Genomic DNA, 15128 nt, shown 5'->3' with positions numbered 1-15128 from the left:
GCCCCTGACAGCATTTGTCCCCAGGCCAGTCCCCATCAAATGGACATAAAGTGGGGTAGGAATTTCACAGTGTAATAAAGATATCCCCAGCTGCAAAGTGGGACAAGAGTTATATTTCTTCTTTATATATTCCTTCATCTCAATTCAATCCATCAAACTTTTAAGTACCAACTGCATGCCAGGCCCTGCTAGGTGCTGAAGGTAAACAAATAAATAATACAGGCTTCCCTTCTGTCTGGGGTTCCCCAGTTTACTGAGGAGGGTAGACTGTATACAACTTAATACAGCACCTGGTCACTGTAGCATCTGGTAGGTGCTATAAATGTTTGAGGGTGTGCTGTCTGGAGAGAGGAGGAGCTTGCAGGCTTTAACTCTTAGTAGCTCTATTCCACTGAGCAAGTTAGTTAGCCCCCAGTGTTAGCCTCAGTTTCTTCAGCTGAAAAATGGGAATAATAACAGTATCTGCCTTTATATAAGACGATATATATAAAACAATCAACCTCGAGGCAGGCATAGTGTTCACTAAATGATAGCATTTGTATTTATTCTTCTTGTAGTTACTATTATTACTAGCCATAATAATAAGTATTGAACTTATTAAGTATAAGTATGGGAACAAAATGCTGTAGGAGTAATTAGTTCTGTGGGAGTTAGGGAGGCTTCATGGAGGAGGTGACAGTGCATCTGAGTCTCTAAGGATTTTAGCAGTCTGTCACATAGAACAGAGTGTTTTAGACAAAAGAACCAGCACCCATGAAGGCCTGGGGTGAAAAACCACAGCACAGCCAGAGCCTGAGAGTCATCAAACTTAACTCAGTATATGTGTGTATCTGGGGTGTAGATAAGCCAAGCTCATAAAAGGCCTTGAATGCCAAGCAAGGGAGCTTGTCTGGATTTACCCCGTGGGTGATGAGGAGCCTGGGGGAATTTTCAGGTGGAGCCATTCACTCACCCACCTGACCCAGCCCCTTGGCTGCTGTTTGGGAAGCCTTCTTACATCCCTTCTGCCCTGGCCTTTCTGCAGATCATCAAGGACCAGAAACTGCTTGTGATCGTCGGGGGCATGCTGCTGATTGACCTGTGCATCCTGATCTGCTGGCAGGCTGTAGATCCCCTAAGAAGGACGGTGGAGAGGTACAGCATGGAGGTAAGCGCCCGGCACCAGCGGGAGGGAGGCCGTATGTCTCCCTGGCTGCCCCAGCTGTGCTTCTTGAGAAGAAATCAAGGTGATTACAAGGAACTCATCATAGCTCTGTGTGGACCCACAATCCCTATCAGGAACATCTCCTTATTTCTGTTCCTTTCCCTTGAGGTATTACTCAGGAAGGCCAAATATAAGGTCGTCACTCCTGGGAAAAGATGGTGCGTTTGCCTAGATGTATTATTATATGCAGAATTAAGGAGAAAGTTTGGTTCATTTAAACCAGTGTATTCTTTACACATTGTAGAAGCCCCCATTTATATGATGCTTCAGTCAAGAAATTACAGTGCTTTTTTAATCTCTCCTTTAAAGTGAGTCCCCTCAGGACTGCTGTTAGGGAATAAACACTCTGATAGCTCCTCCTAGTTACTAGAGAATCTTCAAAGTGGTGTCTTGTCAAAAAAAGGAGAACCTTACATAAAAGTACCATTAAATATATATTTTAGTAGTCTTGCATTTGGCCTTGCTCTTAACTCACATTGGTCTTCCTAGAATGCTCCAGTTAGGGAAGTTCACAATTAAGGAAGTTGCAGAGATGACTTTCTCTTAGAAGAGTTAAAGACGCCTTTGTTGGAAAGAGCCAGCTTGAAGGCAGTGGCTTTACTATCTCATTTCCCTGTAGGTTAGCAGATTCTATTGAGAAAACTGGAGTTTTCTCTAGTGCTCTCACTGCATTATTGTGGAAATCTTTTTGTGGGATTTAGTGTGAAATTTAAAACTAAACTGGAAACAGTCATTTTTATGCATTGAGAACATAGGTGTTTATCCTTCTGGACAAGGTTTTCTAGCAAATAAGTTGCCCAGCCTCATTTGTCTGGAGACAGGCAGAGGGTTCGCTGAGCCTAGTTAAGAAGTTATACAGTCGGAGCAGTGGCAGAGAATGCCGTTTCCTGACAACATGGATTTAGGGGAAGGATTTAGGGCTGTGTGCCTTCATCTCACTGCCTTAAGTGTCCATCCTGGGAGGAAGCAGGGCTCCAGACAGGCAGAGCCAGGCTCGGCAGAGGACAGACCTGTGCTGGTTGTGCTCGTGGGCCAAGGGGGCAGGAACTCAGCTGAGGCCCCTCAGGCAGACAGGCTGTGGCTGAGGGGAGGTGGTGTCTGGTCATCACTTGTCTGCACAGTTGACAAAGGAGGGGGCCCTGCCCCCAACTCCATCCCAGGGGAATTCACCACCTACCACCAGGATTTGGAAATCCAGACAGGTTGTGAACAGGAGGAAGAGCTGTTATTGGCTGACTGGGCCCCCTGGCTAGGGAGACGATAATCATAAGCAATAATGCTAATAAGAGTAATGATAATGATGATGCTAGTAGCTAGAGGTGTGTGTTAATTTCACTAATTGTCACAGGAACTCTGTGGACTAGGTGCTATCCTGAATTCCCATTTTAATGATGAGGAAGCAGAAACCCAGAGAGATTATATAAGGCACCTAAGGTGGCTCAGACGGTAAAAGAATCTGCCTGCAATGCGGGAGACCCGGTTTCTATCCCTGGGTTGGGAAGATCCCCTAGAAAAGAAAATGGCAACCCACTCCAGTGTTCTTGCCTGGAGAATTCCATGGACAGAGGAGCCTGGCAGGCTACAGTCCACGGGGCTGCAAAGAGTCGTACAGGACCGAGTGACTAACACACGAAGGTCACCTTGCAGTTTGGTGGCAGCACCACCAACGATTGGCCTCAGCCGCTTCCCCGTCCTGTCTTCCAGTGTACCACAGTGCTGTGTAGTTTCCAGGTGTTGTCATAGACTGTTGACTGGTCTGTGAAGTGGGTTGGGCAAAGCAGTGTTTTCACGTTCTGCAGATAAAGCCTAAAATTAGGTAACAGAAATAGCAAGGCAGAGCCCGTGGGAAGACCTGGAGCTGGGGCAGGTGAGCAGAGAACAGACCTCGATGGCTTGGTGTTGAGCCCGACGGCAGCCGGCAAGGCAGGGGGCTGCCACCTTCACTCAGGGTTAAGGTGGGGGCTGAGATGCAACAGGGTCCCTGGGATCTGGCTCTGGTGGGAGAGGCTGCGGGGTTAGAGTCAGTCTGAATAAGCTGACTCCAGAAATAAATCCAGGAAGCCTGACCCCTTGGACCATTTACAGGAGATGGATCTTGTGCAGGCGATTAGTGTAAGTGACAGCTTACCATCACTCACATCACCTTCCTTCCTTGTTTTCTGTGGTAAGCACTGCTTCTCTCCATGGCTCTGTGCCTAGAGGCCGAGCCCATTCCACACCTTCCAGGGAATGGCTCTCAAATGGAGGAGCTGCCGGGTGCCACAGAAGTGCATCTCTGTGTAGAAGAGCCTGGGAAGGAGGGGTCCTGCCGGTGGGCTCTAGCCTTCTGAAGGGGGTCTGGCCACATCCCTGGATCAAGGCCCCGGTACCCTGTCTCTGTGTTTCTCTTTAAGTATCTGCTGAGATTTCTCTCCAAACCTTTCCCGGCTTGATCCTCTTTGCTCCTCTAATTTTAGGGTTGCCCTGTCATTCTGTTGCCATGGCAGCAGAACCTTTGATTTGTCCACCCACAGTCCTGTCGGTTTATTGTCATTTTCCCACCAAACATCGCCAAGCTGTCGGCTGATTTCCCTCAGACCCTCCTCTGTCAGACTCAGCAGGACGACTGAGCAGTGTGCCCAGGGACTGAGGGTCCTAAATTCTCCTCGAGGGGCTGTTTTCCCCAGAACCCCCAGTGAGAGAGAAATTTTATGCTTGGGGGTGAGGTGATGAAAGATCTCTGTGGTCTGTTCTCTCCTGTCCTCAGACCACATCGACCCCGGATGCCTTTGGTCTCCCAGGATGCTCTGAACACCTCAGGAGTCCAACTGCAGGCCTTTCTCTGTGTTGTACTTTCAAGCCTTTGTCCGTGCTGTCCCCTTCTTCCAGAACCTTCTCTGACAAGTAAATGAACTTCAGTTCCAGGCCCTTGTATTAGCTGATGTGTTCCTGAGCTCCACCAGATTTAAGCCCCTGCTCTTCCCCACTCCTGTCCCCAGCATCTAGGTGTTCCTCTCGGGACACTCAGCATGTCTGCTTCACCCCTGCTGTGTGCAGCTCTGCCCTGCTCACCCCTGCGGGACTGCCCACATCTGCAGGACAGGGCTTTGTAGATCACCCTCCTGAACCGAGACCTCACCTCCCTGGGAGACAGGGATGAACACAGTAGTGTGACCTTGAGCTCATGGAGCCACAGGCTAGTGGGGGCAGACAGTACACAAGCAGATAAGCACAGTCACTTTAGACTGCGTAGATTCTGGTAGCAGCCGGGAGCAAATAAGCAGGGTGACAGGCTCGAGAACGACAGAAGAGTTCTGGAATAACTTGTGGAAGAGGTTCTCTCGGTACAAGTGTCCGGGGAATGAAACTGATTCTGGAGTCCTACTGGGGGCTTCCCAGCTCCTCATTTATTCATTTGTATGTAATAAATATTTTTATAATACTTGTCATGTGCTAGATATTATTCTAAATACATGATGTTTAACAGTTTTTTTTTTTTGTTTTTTTTTTTAATTTTATTTTATTTTTAAACTTTACATAACTGTATTAGTTTTGCCAAATATCAAAATGAATCCGCCACAGGTATACACGTGTTCCCCATCCTGAACCCTCCTCCCTCCTCCCTCCCCATTCCATCCCTCTGGGTCGTCCCAGTGCAGTTTTAAAAAGTTTTTATACTTATTAGGTTTATAGAAAAATTTAATGGAAAGTATAGAGAGTTCCATGCATCAGTTCAGTTCAGTTCAGTCTCTCAGTTGTGTCTGACTCTTTGTGACCCCATGAAACGCAGCACGCCAGGCCTCCCTGTCCATCACCAACTCCCAGAGTTCACTCAGACTCACGTCCATCGAGTCAGTGATGCCATCCAGCCATTTCATCCTCTGTCGTCTCCTCCTCCTGCCCCCAATCCTTCCCAGCATCAGAGTCTTTTCCAATGAGTCAACTCTTCGCATGAGGTGGCCAAAGTACTGGAGTTTCAGCTTTAGCATCATTCCTTCCAAAGAAATCCCAGGGCTGATCTCCTTCAGAATGGACTGGTTGGATCTCCTTGCAGTCCAAGGGACTCTCAAGAGTCTTCTCCAACACCACAGTTCAAAAGCACCAATTCTTCGGTGCTCAGCCTTCTTCACAGTCCAACTCTCACATCCATACATGACCACTGGAAAATCCATAGCCTTGACTAGACGGACCTTTGTTGGCAAAATACTGTCTCTGCTTTTGAATATATGTCCTCCCCTAAACATCATAGTTTCCCCCACTATTAACATCTTGCATTATGTGGTATATTTGTTACAATTGATGAACCAATAACGATACATTATTATCCGCTAGAGTCCATAGTTTACATAGAATCCAGTCTTCATGTTGTACATTCTATGTCCTGTGCTTAGTCGCTCAGTCATGTCTGACTCTTTGGGACCCCATGGACTGAGCCAGCCAGGCTCCTCTGTCCATAGAATTCTCCAGGCTACTGGAGTGGGTTGCCATGTCCATCTCCAGGGGATCGTCCCAACCCAGGGATCTAACCCAGGTCTCCCACATAGCAGGTGGATTCTTTACCATCTGAGCCACCAGGGAAGCCCAAGAATACTGGAGTGGGTAGCCTATCCCTTCTCCAGGGGAACTTCCTGCCCCAGGAATCAAACCAGGGTTTTCTGCAATTGTAGGTGGATTCTTTACCAGCTGAGCTACCAGGGAAGCCCCGGACCTTCTGTAGGCTTTGCCAAATGCGTAAAGTTGTGTATCCGCCATTACAGTGTTACATAGAACAGTATCACCGTCTGAAATACCCTCTATGCCTTACCAACCCCTGGCAACCACTGACCTCTCCCTGTCTGCATGACTTTGCCTTCTCCAGAATGTCATATAGATGAAATCATACATAATGTAACACTTTTAAACTGGCTTCTTTCACTTAACAACATGCATTTAAGATTCCTCCATGTCTTTTCATGATTTGATAGCTCATTTCTTATCACTGAGTAGTATTCTGTTGTATGGATATACCAATTTATTTGCCCACTGAAGGACATCTTGGTTGCGTCCAAGTTTGGAATAAAACTGCTCTAAGTATTTTTGTGTTTTATATGGACATAAGTTTTCAGCTAGTTTGGGTAAAGACCTAGAAGCAAGATTGCCAGATCATATTCTAAGATTATGTTTAGTTTTGCCAAACTATCAGTGACTTTTGCATTCACATCAGCAACGAGTGGGAGTGTCTTGCTCCATCCTTGCCAGCATTTGGTGTTGTTGGTATTTTGGATTTTAGCCATTTTAATGTGTGTAGTGGTATCACATTGTTGTTTTAATGTACAATTCCCGAATGACGTATGATGTGGAATATCTTTTCATATGCTTATTTGCCACTTATGTTTTTTCTTTGGTGAGGTATATGGTTAGATCTCTTATGCACTTTTTAATTAGAGTTTTAAGAATTCTTTGTATATTTTAGTTTTTGTTTGTTGTTATTGTTTTTTGGCCATGTCTCACAGCTTGCAGGATTTTAGTTCCCCAACCAGGGATTGAACCCTGGGTTGTAGCAGTGAAACCACTAAGTCCTAATAAGTTGAATAAGTTGAGTATCAGTTCTCTGACTTTTACTCTTCAGTATAGTGTTGTCTATTCTGTGTCTTTGTGTTTCTGTGTAAATTTTAGAATTAGTTTGTTAACATCCACAAAGTAACTTGCTGGGACTTTGTTTGGGATTGTGTTGACTTTATTGATCAAGTTGGAAAAAACTGATATCTTGACAATATTGTGTCTCTGTTCATGAACATGGAAAAGTTTTTTATTTTGCTCTATGTTGATTTCTTTTGTCAGAATTTTATAGATTTCCTCATAAATTTATACATATTCTGTTAGATTTATACCTAAGTATTTTACTTTGTTTTCAGTGCTAATATAAATGGTGTATTTTTAAATTTCAAATCAATTGCTCATTGTATAGGAAAGCAACTGACTTTTGCATCTTACCAAGTCTTTTGAGTCATACCCCCTTGCTATAATTGCTTGTTAGTCCCAGGAGTGTTTTTGTTGATTCTTTAGGAATTTCTACATAATCATGTCATCAACAAAAGGGACAATTTTGTTTTTTCCTTCCCAATCCATATACCTTCTGTTTCCTTTCTTGTCTTATTTCTGTGTCAGCTAGCATTCCCAGTACAATGTTGAACAGGAATGTGAAAAAGGACAGCCTTGCCTGCTTTCTGATCTTAGAGGGAAAGCACCTAGCTTCTCAACATTAAACTTGATGTTAGTTTATCATTTTCTCTAAATGGTTTAAAAATATATACAACATGGTTCTGCTGTCCAAAGTTGAGGGTGCCTGGGGAGCTGACAGGAAGGACAAATGATGACACAGGTGGAGCCTGGGTCATTAGGGACCTTGTTTGCTAAGCAGAGGAGTTTAAAATTCAAAATTAAAGACATTTAATCAGGGAGTGACATGATCAGATTTCCTGGCTGCAGGATGAGAACAGATGAAGGGGTGAGGCCAAAGGGCCGAAATGGCTCAGACAGTTTTTGTAGTAATCCAGGCAGGAGCTGATGGAGATCTAAAGCGGGGCAGTTGCAGTGGGAACAGAGAGAAGTGGGTAGATTTGAGAGACATTACAGAAGCAGACGTGACAGGGTTTGGCGATTGATCAACTCTAAGGGGGAAGGACAGGGAGGCAGCAAGGGCGGTGCCAGGACTTCTGACTGGGTGATGGGTGATGGACTGGGAGATGGACACTGGACCTCATCACGAGGTCAGGTACAGAATGAGGAGCAGTTTCTGGAGGGAACGTGAGGGGTTCCTTTCTGGGCAGAGGCCCTCAGAAGACGATGCAGGGTCCTAGAGCACAGGGAGCAGTTCTTCCAGTAGATAGGGATTTGGGAGAGGGGTGGTCAACACACTGAACATGGGAGATGTGGGGCTGAGTGAGTGTGGTCACCCAGGGAATGGGTCCAGTCAGAGTGAAGACACCCTGACTGGAGCCCAAGGAATCGCTAAGCAATGATGGAAACAGGAGGAGGTCAGGCAAGGGGACTCTGACCCGGTGATCAGTAAGGAAGTGGGGAGCCAGGAGAGAGAGCTCCCCAGAGATGGGGGCAAGGGAGAGAAAGCTGTCCCTGCATGGGAGGTGTTTGAAGAAGGAAGGAGAGGTCTCCAGAGACAAAGGCTTCCAACCAAGACAAGGACTAACAGGCTACCTCCACTTTGGTGACATGTCCCAGTCCTCAGTGCTCCTGCGTGGCACCTCACCCCTTGCATCCTCTGCTTTATGGACTCTGATGGGAAGATTGGCTGTTTCTGTATTTCAGATGTAGCAGGTGTGGACAAATCTGCCAAATATGTTAAAAAGATTTTTTAAATACAATTTGTATTCTTGGAAAAAAGGGGAAAACTCTCTTTTTGTCTACCTACTCTACCAGTGGTGATGGTGAGTAGGTGTTGGACACATGGGTGTGTTCAGGGAGAAGGTGAGCTCGAGAGGGGAGCTTGGATGCAGTCAACATATAGATGACACAAAGCCTTAGGTGACAGCACCGGGGCCGGGGCGGGGGCACATAGATGGGGACAGGAAGGGGACCAAGGACAGACCCTCAGTTACCCCAGTGTTTGGAGATCTGGGAAGTAGGAGGTAAACAGCAAAGGAGACCTAGAAGGAGAAACCATAGAGACAGGAAGAAAATCAGATGAGTCTGGTGTCTAGGAAACCAAACGAAGGAAATGTTTCAAGAAGGAAGTTTTGATGAAGCGTGTCAAATGCTGCTTTTAGATCAAGTAAGATGAAAACCAAGAACTGACACTGTGTATGTGTGTGCATACACACACACCCAAGTGGAATTTTTTTTCTTTTAAGGAAAATAATTTGAGATCATTTCCCTCATAGTGAAAGCAGTGTATAAGGATAGTGTGAAGACAGCCTGTGAATCTAGATGGAAGGGTTGTCTGCTTTTTTCCAAGCCTTCCTTCTCTACCGGGCCACGGCCTATGCCTCCACCTAGCTGTTCTGAAGGGGTTTTGAAAGGGAGGGGAGATGACCTCTGAAGGCCGACAGCACTAAAGACCACCAGCGTTGAAGCCCCAGCAGCCCCTCAGGCAGCATCCCCAGGCTGCCTTGTGTTCCCTGAGCTCCTCCCATCTGCTTCCCAGACAGGTGGCGGCAGAGATGGAATCACGTGCAGATGGTCACCCACGGGAGCCACGTGTGTGACGTTCACTCACAGAAATGGCAGCAGGCTGGCGGCACGGGCTGCCAGGCAGTCTACCGCAGGAACCACCTAGGCTCTGGGCTCTGTGGCTTTCTGGCCATCCGGACAGTAACTGAGTAAAGGGCACTCTGGGCCAGAGGAGTGTTTCAAACTTCCCTCCAAATTCTGTGCTTTGGCGGTGCTTTCTGTTGGAAGCAGATGGGGGCTTTGGAAGTCATGGGCTGCACTTGGCGCTGAAACTGGTGTCTTATTCCAGTTACGTTTCTATGGAAACAGATATTGGAAGAGGCAAATACATAAGAGTTTTAAATAATTTTAACTCTCATCTTCTGCCTCCCTCTATAGTTGTGCTGAAAAAAAAAAAAAAATCCAATCCTAAAGCAGACACATCTGGTATCTTCATAAAGCTTGTCCAAGCTCCATCTCACACTGTTCACTTTGAAATAAGAAATATGAGAATGGCCAGGGTGAGGGGTGTGCAGGGTGCACCCTGCTCTGTGGGCTGCCCCTGGGCATCCTGGTAGCCCAAGGCTTCAATATCAAGGTCACATTCTAGCCAGCGGGTCATCGCTGCCAGCCCTGAACAGCAGGACAGGTCTCTCATAGCAAGCCATCTGTGGGTTCTGGATGGCCCTGCTCAGGCCCCACCTGAGGCAAACCTCATCCCAGCCAGGGTCGTGGACCTTGGGTGGCTCCACTTGCTGAGAGCACCCCAGCACCCTAACCCCTTCCAGGAGAGGGGCTACACCATCTGACATCCTGACCCTGTCATTCTGCTGTTTAAATCCTGCCCCCACCATCGACCAGAGGGTGAGCTCACTCCTTAGCAGTTCAGGAGGCCCTCAATGATCTGGCCTCATTTCTGCCCCTTGCCCCACCTCATCTCTCAGCCCCCTCCCTCAGCCCCTGTGCTCAGCTCCCCTTAATATTGGCACTTCTCCAGAATGTCCCACTCTCTCCCTCCATGCCCATGTACCTGCTGTCCTCTGCCCAGGACACCCTCCTTCCCACCCCAATATGCCATCTCCATGCTAAAAATTCCTACTTGACCTTCAAGAGGCGGTCAGAAGCATCTTCTCCAGGAGCCTTTGGAACAGCAGGCTGCCCTGGATGCCACTGTCTGGGCCCCTGCCTCACCCTGCTGGCCCCTCATCTGGTCGCAACACTGGTAATTATCTGTCTGTGCACCTGGCCCCTCCTAGTCTGTGACCTCCTCAGAGGCCAAGGCCATCTGCGTGTCCCCAGCACCCACTGGCAGGGCCTAGCTCACAGTAAGTACTCGGTAAATATTTACTGAATAAATTGTTCCCTCCACCTGGAACTCTCTCCCTGTGCCTCCATATGTCCAAATTCACCCCATCTGTCTGGGCCCATTAAGCCGACTTCACCAAGAAATGTCTTTGCTGAGTTGCAATTTAATTTAATATTACACTCTCACCTTTTATCAAGGGCCCACTTACGAAGCTAAAGCTGCCAATTGAAGAATGATTCAGCATTTTCTATAAGACTGTTGTTCAGTGTGTAACTTAATGCTCCAGAGATAAAGATCCACAGGATAGATCCTCACGAAAGTGCCAGGGAATGGGCTGTGCTCACCCCTGACCCCACCCTCACTCCGCCCGGGCATGAACTTGCATCTGCTTCCTTCTTTTGATCAAGCAGTCCCTACTGAATAAGACACTCTGTTTTCTGTTTAACCTTGGCTGCCAGAAAGTTGGAGCCAAATTCCACACTCAGCCGTCATAACCATCGTTTCTCGAGTTCCTGAAGGATTATCTCGCCTTCTGAGCGTTCGTCTTTATTTTTAACTGTCCTGTTGTGTTTGGGCTTTTATTATGTGGTACCTCAGGTCCTTTGGGAGAGGAGACAAGGTGTAAGTTCCAGATTAAGTTATTAACTGAGAACACTGGGCGAGATTCAACTGGAATGATATGCCACAGAGACATTGTAAGGATGCAGACATTTACCTTCTGGCAGGAATCCCGGCTCAGCTCCAGTTGCCATCGGCACTGTGGGCTCCGGCTGTGGACAGGCCACTCTGCCCGAAACCCACAGCTGGGTTTCTGGAACATCTCTCCTCAGAAGGCATCTTGGGTCCATGGGAGACTGCAGTTTGTTTCAGCTTCCTGATTGGCTTCCCTAGTGTCTTCAGGAGGTACCTAGGCTGCTGAGGCCCCTCAGGACACCAAGCTAAAGATGCAGATCCCACTGCACCAGGGGAAGGCCCTGTGGTGAGAAATCCTCTGGTCTCTACCTGTCCAGGTGCTCTGCAGGCGGTGGGCTGTGTACTAGGAATTCCCAAGCACCATGGGGGCAAAACAGCTGGAAAATTATCTGCCATACTGGCATCTTTTGATCACATAGTAAAGACGTTCCAGTTCTTGAGCAAAGACAGCCGTTAAATATGATTCCTGCCATGTCCATGTTGGCAGAAACATGGGCTGTGGCAACATGGAGACATTGCCTCTGTTCTGTGGGGGAATTCCAACCAGTCCTCCTCTTTGTAAATCGTGTGTCACCCGGTCGCTCCCTCATCATTGATGGGAGTCCTACTGTGTGCCACGCTCAGGCTCCCATGTGGTCTGCACAGTCTGATGGGCAAGATGAGATCCACACAGGATGGGCTGTCGTCTTCTCCATGACACATGTCTCCAGATTCCTGGTTTTGTGTTTGCCTTATGTGCTGAGATACTGGGCTTGCTTTTCTAAAATATGAGCCAGGATTGGGTTTGGATGTAATGTCCCTCAGAGGGTGAAAAGTGAAAGAGGACTGGGTGTGCTAGGTTTTGCTCATCGTAGCACTTGTTCATAGAGAATCAACTGTAGCCTCCACCCGCAGATCCTCACCCCAGGACACAGCTGGTGGGGCACCTTCTAGGATGGATATTGTGGCAAAGGGAAAGAATGCCTGGCAAGAGTTTCCATTCCAAGCTGTCACATGTCACTTCCACTCATATTTCATTCACCCTAACATGTTAATTCTCCATGCCTGGTTCAGCAGGGCAAGAAAGAGCAGACCTACTGTGCACCCAGGAGAGAAAGAAATCGGTACTGATGTTCAGCCGTAATGGCTACTGTAGTGCCTCCCATCCACTTCCCATCACTCACAGCTGCCCACCCTCCACTAGAGTGTGAACTCCATGAGAATAGGGAGGAGGCAAAATTGCGTATTCACTGCTGTATCCCCAGTACCTGCAAATATGCCTGGTATGTAGAACGCACTCAATACAACTGAATGAAGCCAGTCTTAGGGCAATCTTATGATCAGATCAGTGGGATATTCTCAGAGAAGGTCTGTGCTAGTCCTGCACACTCTACTACCAAATGCTATCCCTATCCACCACTTCACTCCTTCCACTGAGGTCCAAAGTACCATCGTCTCCCATCCCAGAGGGGGCGCTGTGAGGCAGAGCTACGTTCACACACACTGCACAGCAGGGACCATGAGTCAAGAACCGTCACTCTGTAGGTCACTAAGTTGTTTATTGTTGTTACCACGACTTTCTAAGCAGGCCTGCTCCCACTTGTAGCCCTTTCCAAGCCATTCTGCATGGCAGATATCTTTTTTTAGATATAATTCACGTACCATAAAGTTTGGTTTTAAAATATATGCTGCAGTGGTTTTCAGTTCAGTTCAGTCGCTCAGTCATGTCTGACTCTTTGCGACCCCATGAACCGCAGCACGCCAGGCCTCCCTGTCCATCACCAACTCCCGGAGTCCACCCAAACCCATGTCCATCGAGTTGGTGATGCCATCCAGTACATTCATAAGGTTGTTCAACCATCCTCACTATCTACTTTCAGAAAATTTTCATCACCCCTAAAAGAAACCCTATTCTCTTTACCCATCACCTTGTATTTCTCCTCCTCTCCAGCCCTGGGCAACCACTGATCTACTTCATGGCTCTGTGGATTTGCTGATGCTGGTGGTTTCATACCAATAGAATCATACAATAATATGTGACTTTTTGTATGTTGCTTCTTTGACTTAGCATAATGTTTTTAAGGTTCTTCTATGTTGTAGCATGTATGAGTGCTTCATTCCTTTTTATGGCTCAGTGCTATTCCCCTATATGGATATATTCAACATTTCATTTGTCCATTTATCAGTTGATGGATATTTGGGTAGTTTCCACTTTTTGACTATTTTGTGTAATGCTGCCATGAGCATTTATGTACAAGTTTTGTGTGACCACATTTTTTACTTCTCTTGGGTATGTACTTGAGTGTGTATGTGAGTATCAGTTCAGTTCATTTGCCCAGTCATGCCCGACTCTTTGCAACCCCATGGACTGCAGCACACCAGGCCTCCCTGTCCATCACCAACTCCCAGAGCTTGCTCAAATTCAGGTCCATCGAGCTGGTGATGCCATCCAACCATCTCATCCTCTGTCATCTCCTTCTCCTCCTGCTTTCAATCTTTCCCAGCATCAGGGACTTTTCTTCGCATCAGGTGGCCAAAGTATTGGAGTTTCAGCTTCAGCATCAATCCTTCCAATGAATATTCAAGACTGATTTCCTTTAGGATGGACTGGTTGCATCTCCTTGCAGTCCAAGGGACTCTCAAGGGTCTTCTCCAACACCACAGTTCAAAAGCATCAATTCCTTGGCGCTCACCTTTCTTTATGGTCCAACTTTCACATCCATATATAACTACTGGAAAAACCATAGCTTTGAGTAGATGGACCTTTGTTGGCAAAGTAGTGTCTCTGCTTTTTAATATGCTGTCTAGGTTTTTCATAGCTTTTCTTTCAAGGAGCAAGCATTTTTTAATTTCATGGCTGCAGTCATCAACTGCAGTGATTTTGGAGCCCAAGAAAAGAAAGTCTATAACTATTTCCATTGGTACCCCATCTATTTGCCATGAAGTGATGGGACCCAATGCCATGATCTTAGTTTTTTGAATGTTGAGTTTTAAGCCAGCTTTTTCACTGTCCTCTTTCACTTTCATCAAGAGGCTCTTTAGTTCCTCTTCACTTTCTGCCATAAGGGTGATATCATCTGCATATCTGAGGTTATTAATATTTCTCCTGGCAATCTTGATTCCAACTTGTGCTTCATCCAGCTGGCATTTTGCATGATGTACCCTGCATAGAAGTTAAATAAACAGGGTGACAATATACAGCCTTGATGTATTCCTTTCCCAATTTGGAACCAGTCCATTTTTCCACGTCTGGTTCTAACTGTTGCTTCTTGACCTGCATACAGATTTCTCAGGAGGCAGGTCAGGTGGTCTGGGATTCCCATCTCTTTAAGAGTTTTCCACACCTTGTGGTGATCCACACAGTCAAAGGCTCTGGCACAGTCAATAAAGCAGAAGTAGAAGTTTTTCTGGAACTCTCTTGCTTTTTCGATGATCCAGCAGATGTTGGCAATTTGATCTCTGGTTCCTCTGCCTTTCCTAAATCCAGCTTGAACATCTGGAAATTCTTGGTTCATGTACTGCTGAAGCCTGGTTTGGAGAATTTTGAGCATTACTTTGCTAGCGTGTGAGATGAGTGCAATTGTGCAGTAGTTTGAACATTCTTTGGCTTTGCCTTTCTTTGGGATTGGAATGAAAATGGACCTTTTTCAGTCCTGTGGCTACTGCTGAGTTTTCCAAATTTGCTGGCATATTGAGTGCAGCACTTTAACAGCATTAACTTTTAGGATTTGAAAGAGCTCAACTGGAATTCCATCACCTCCTCTAGCTTTGTTCATAGTGATTCTCCTAAGGCCCACTTGACTTTGCATTTCAGGATGTCTG

General features: G+C 46.6%; 1 protein-coding gene across 4 annotated transcripts in view; it reads left to right on the top strand.

Annotated features, from left to right (window-relative positions):
* GABBR2 (gamma-aminobutyric acid type B receptor subunit 2) overlaps positions 1 to 15128 on the top strand; it is a 372735-nt gene that overhangs the window by 318876 nt on the left and 38731 nt on the right. The window contains exons 1-2 of one of the 4 annotated variants that reach the window (XR_008713705.1): positions 384 to 399; positions 1025 to 1147. Coding sequence is in view for 1 of the 4 variants with exons in the window: in XM_055578611.1 (XP_055434586.1) it covers positions 1025 to 1147 (123 nt within the window). In the remaining 3 variants the exon portion in view is untranslated. Of the gene's footprint in view, positions 1 to 383; positions 400 to 920; positions 935 to 1015; positions 1148 to 15128 lie in introns of those variants that run through there. The other 3 variants (XR_008713704.1, XM_055578611.1, XR_008713703.1) reach the window with 3 other exon arrangements.

This window comes from Bubalus kerabau, chromosome 4 (assembly GCF_029407905.1).
Source record: "Bubalus kerabau isolate K-KA32 ecotype Philippines breed swamp buffalo chromosome 4, PCC_UOA_SB_1v2, whole genome shotgun sequence".
NCBI lineage: Eukaryota > Metazoa > Chordata > Mammalia > Artiodactyla > Bovidae > Bubalus > Bubalus kerabau.
The sequence above is the reverse complement of the archived record's forward strand: the minus strand, read 5'-3'. Positions and strand labels throughout refer to the sequence as shown.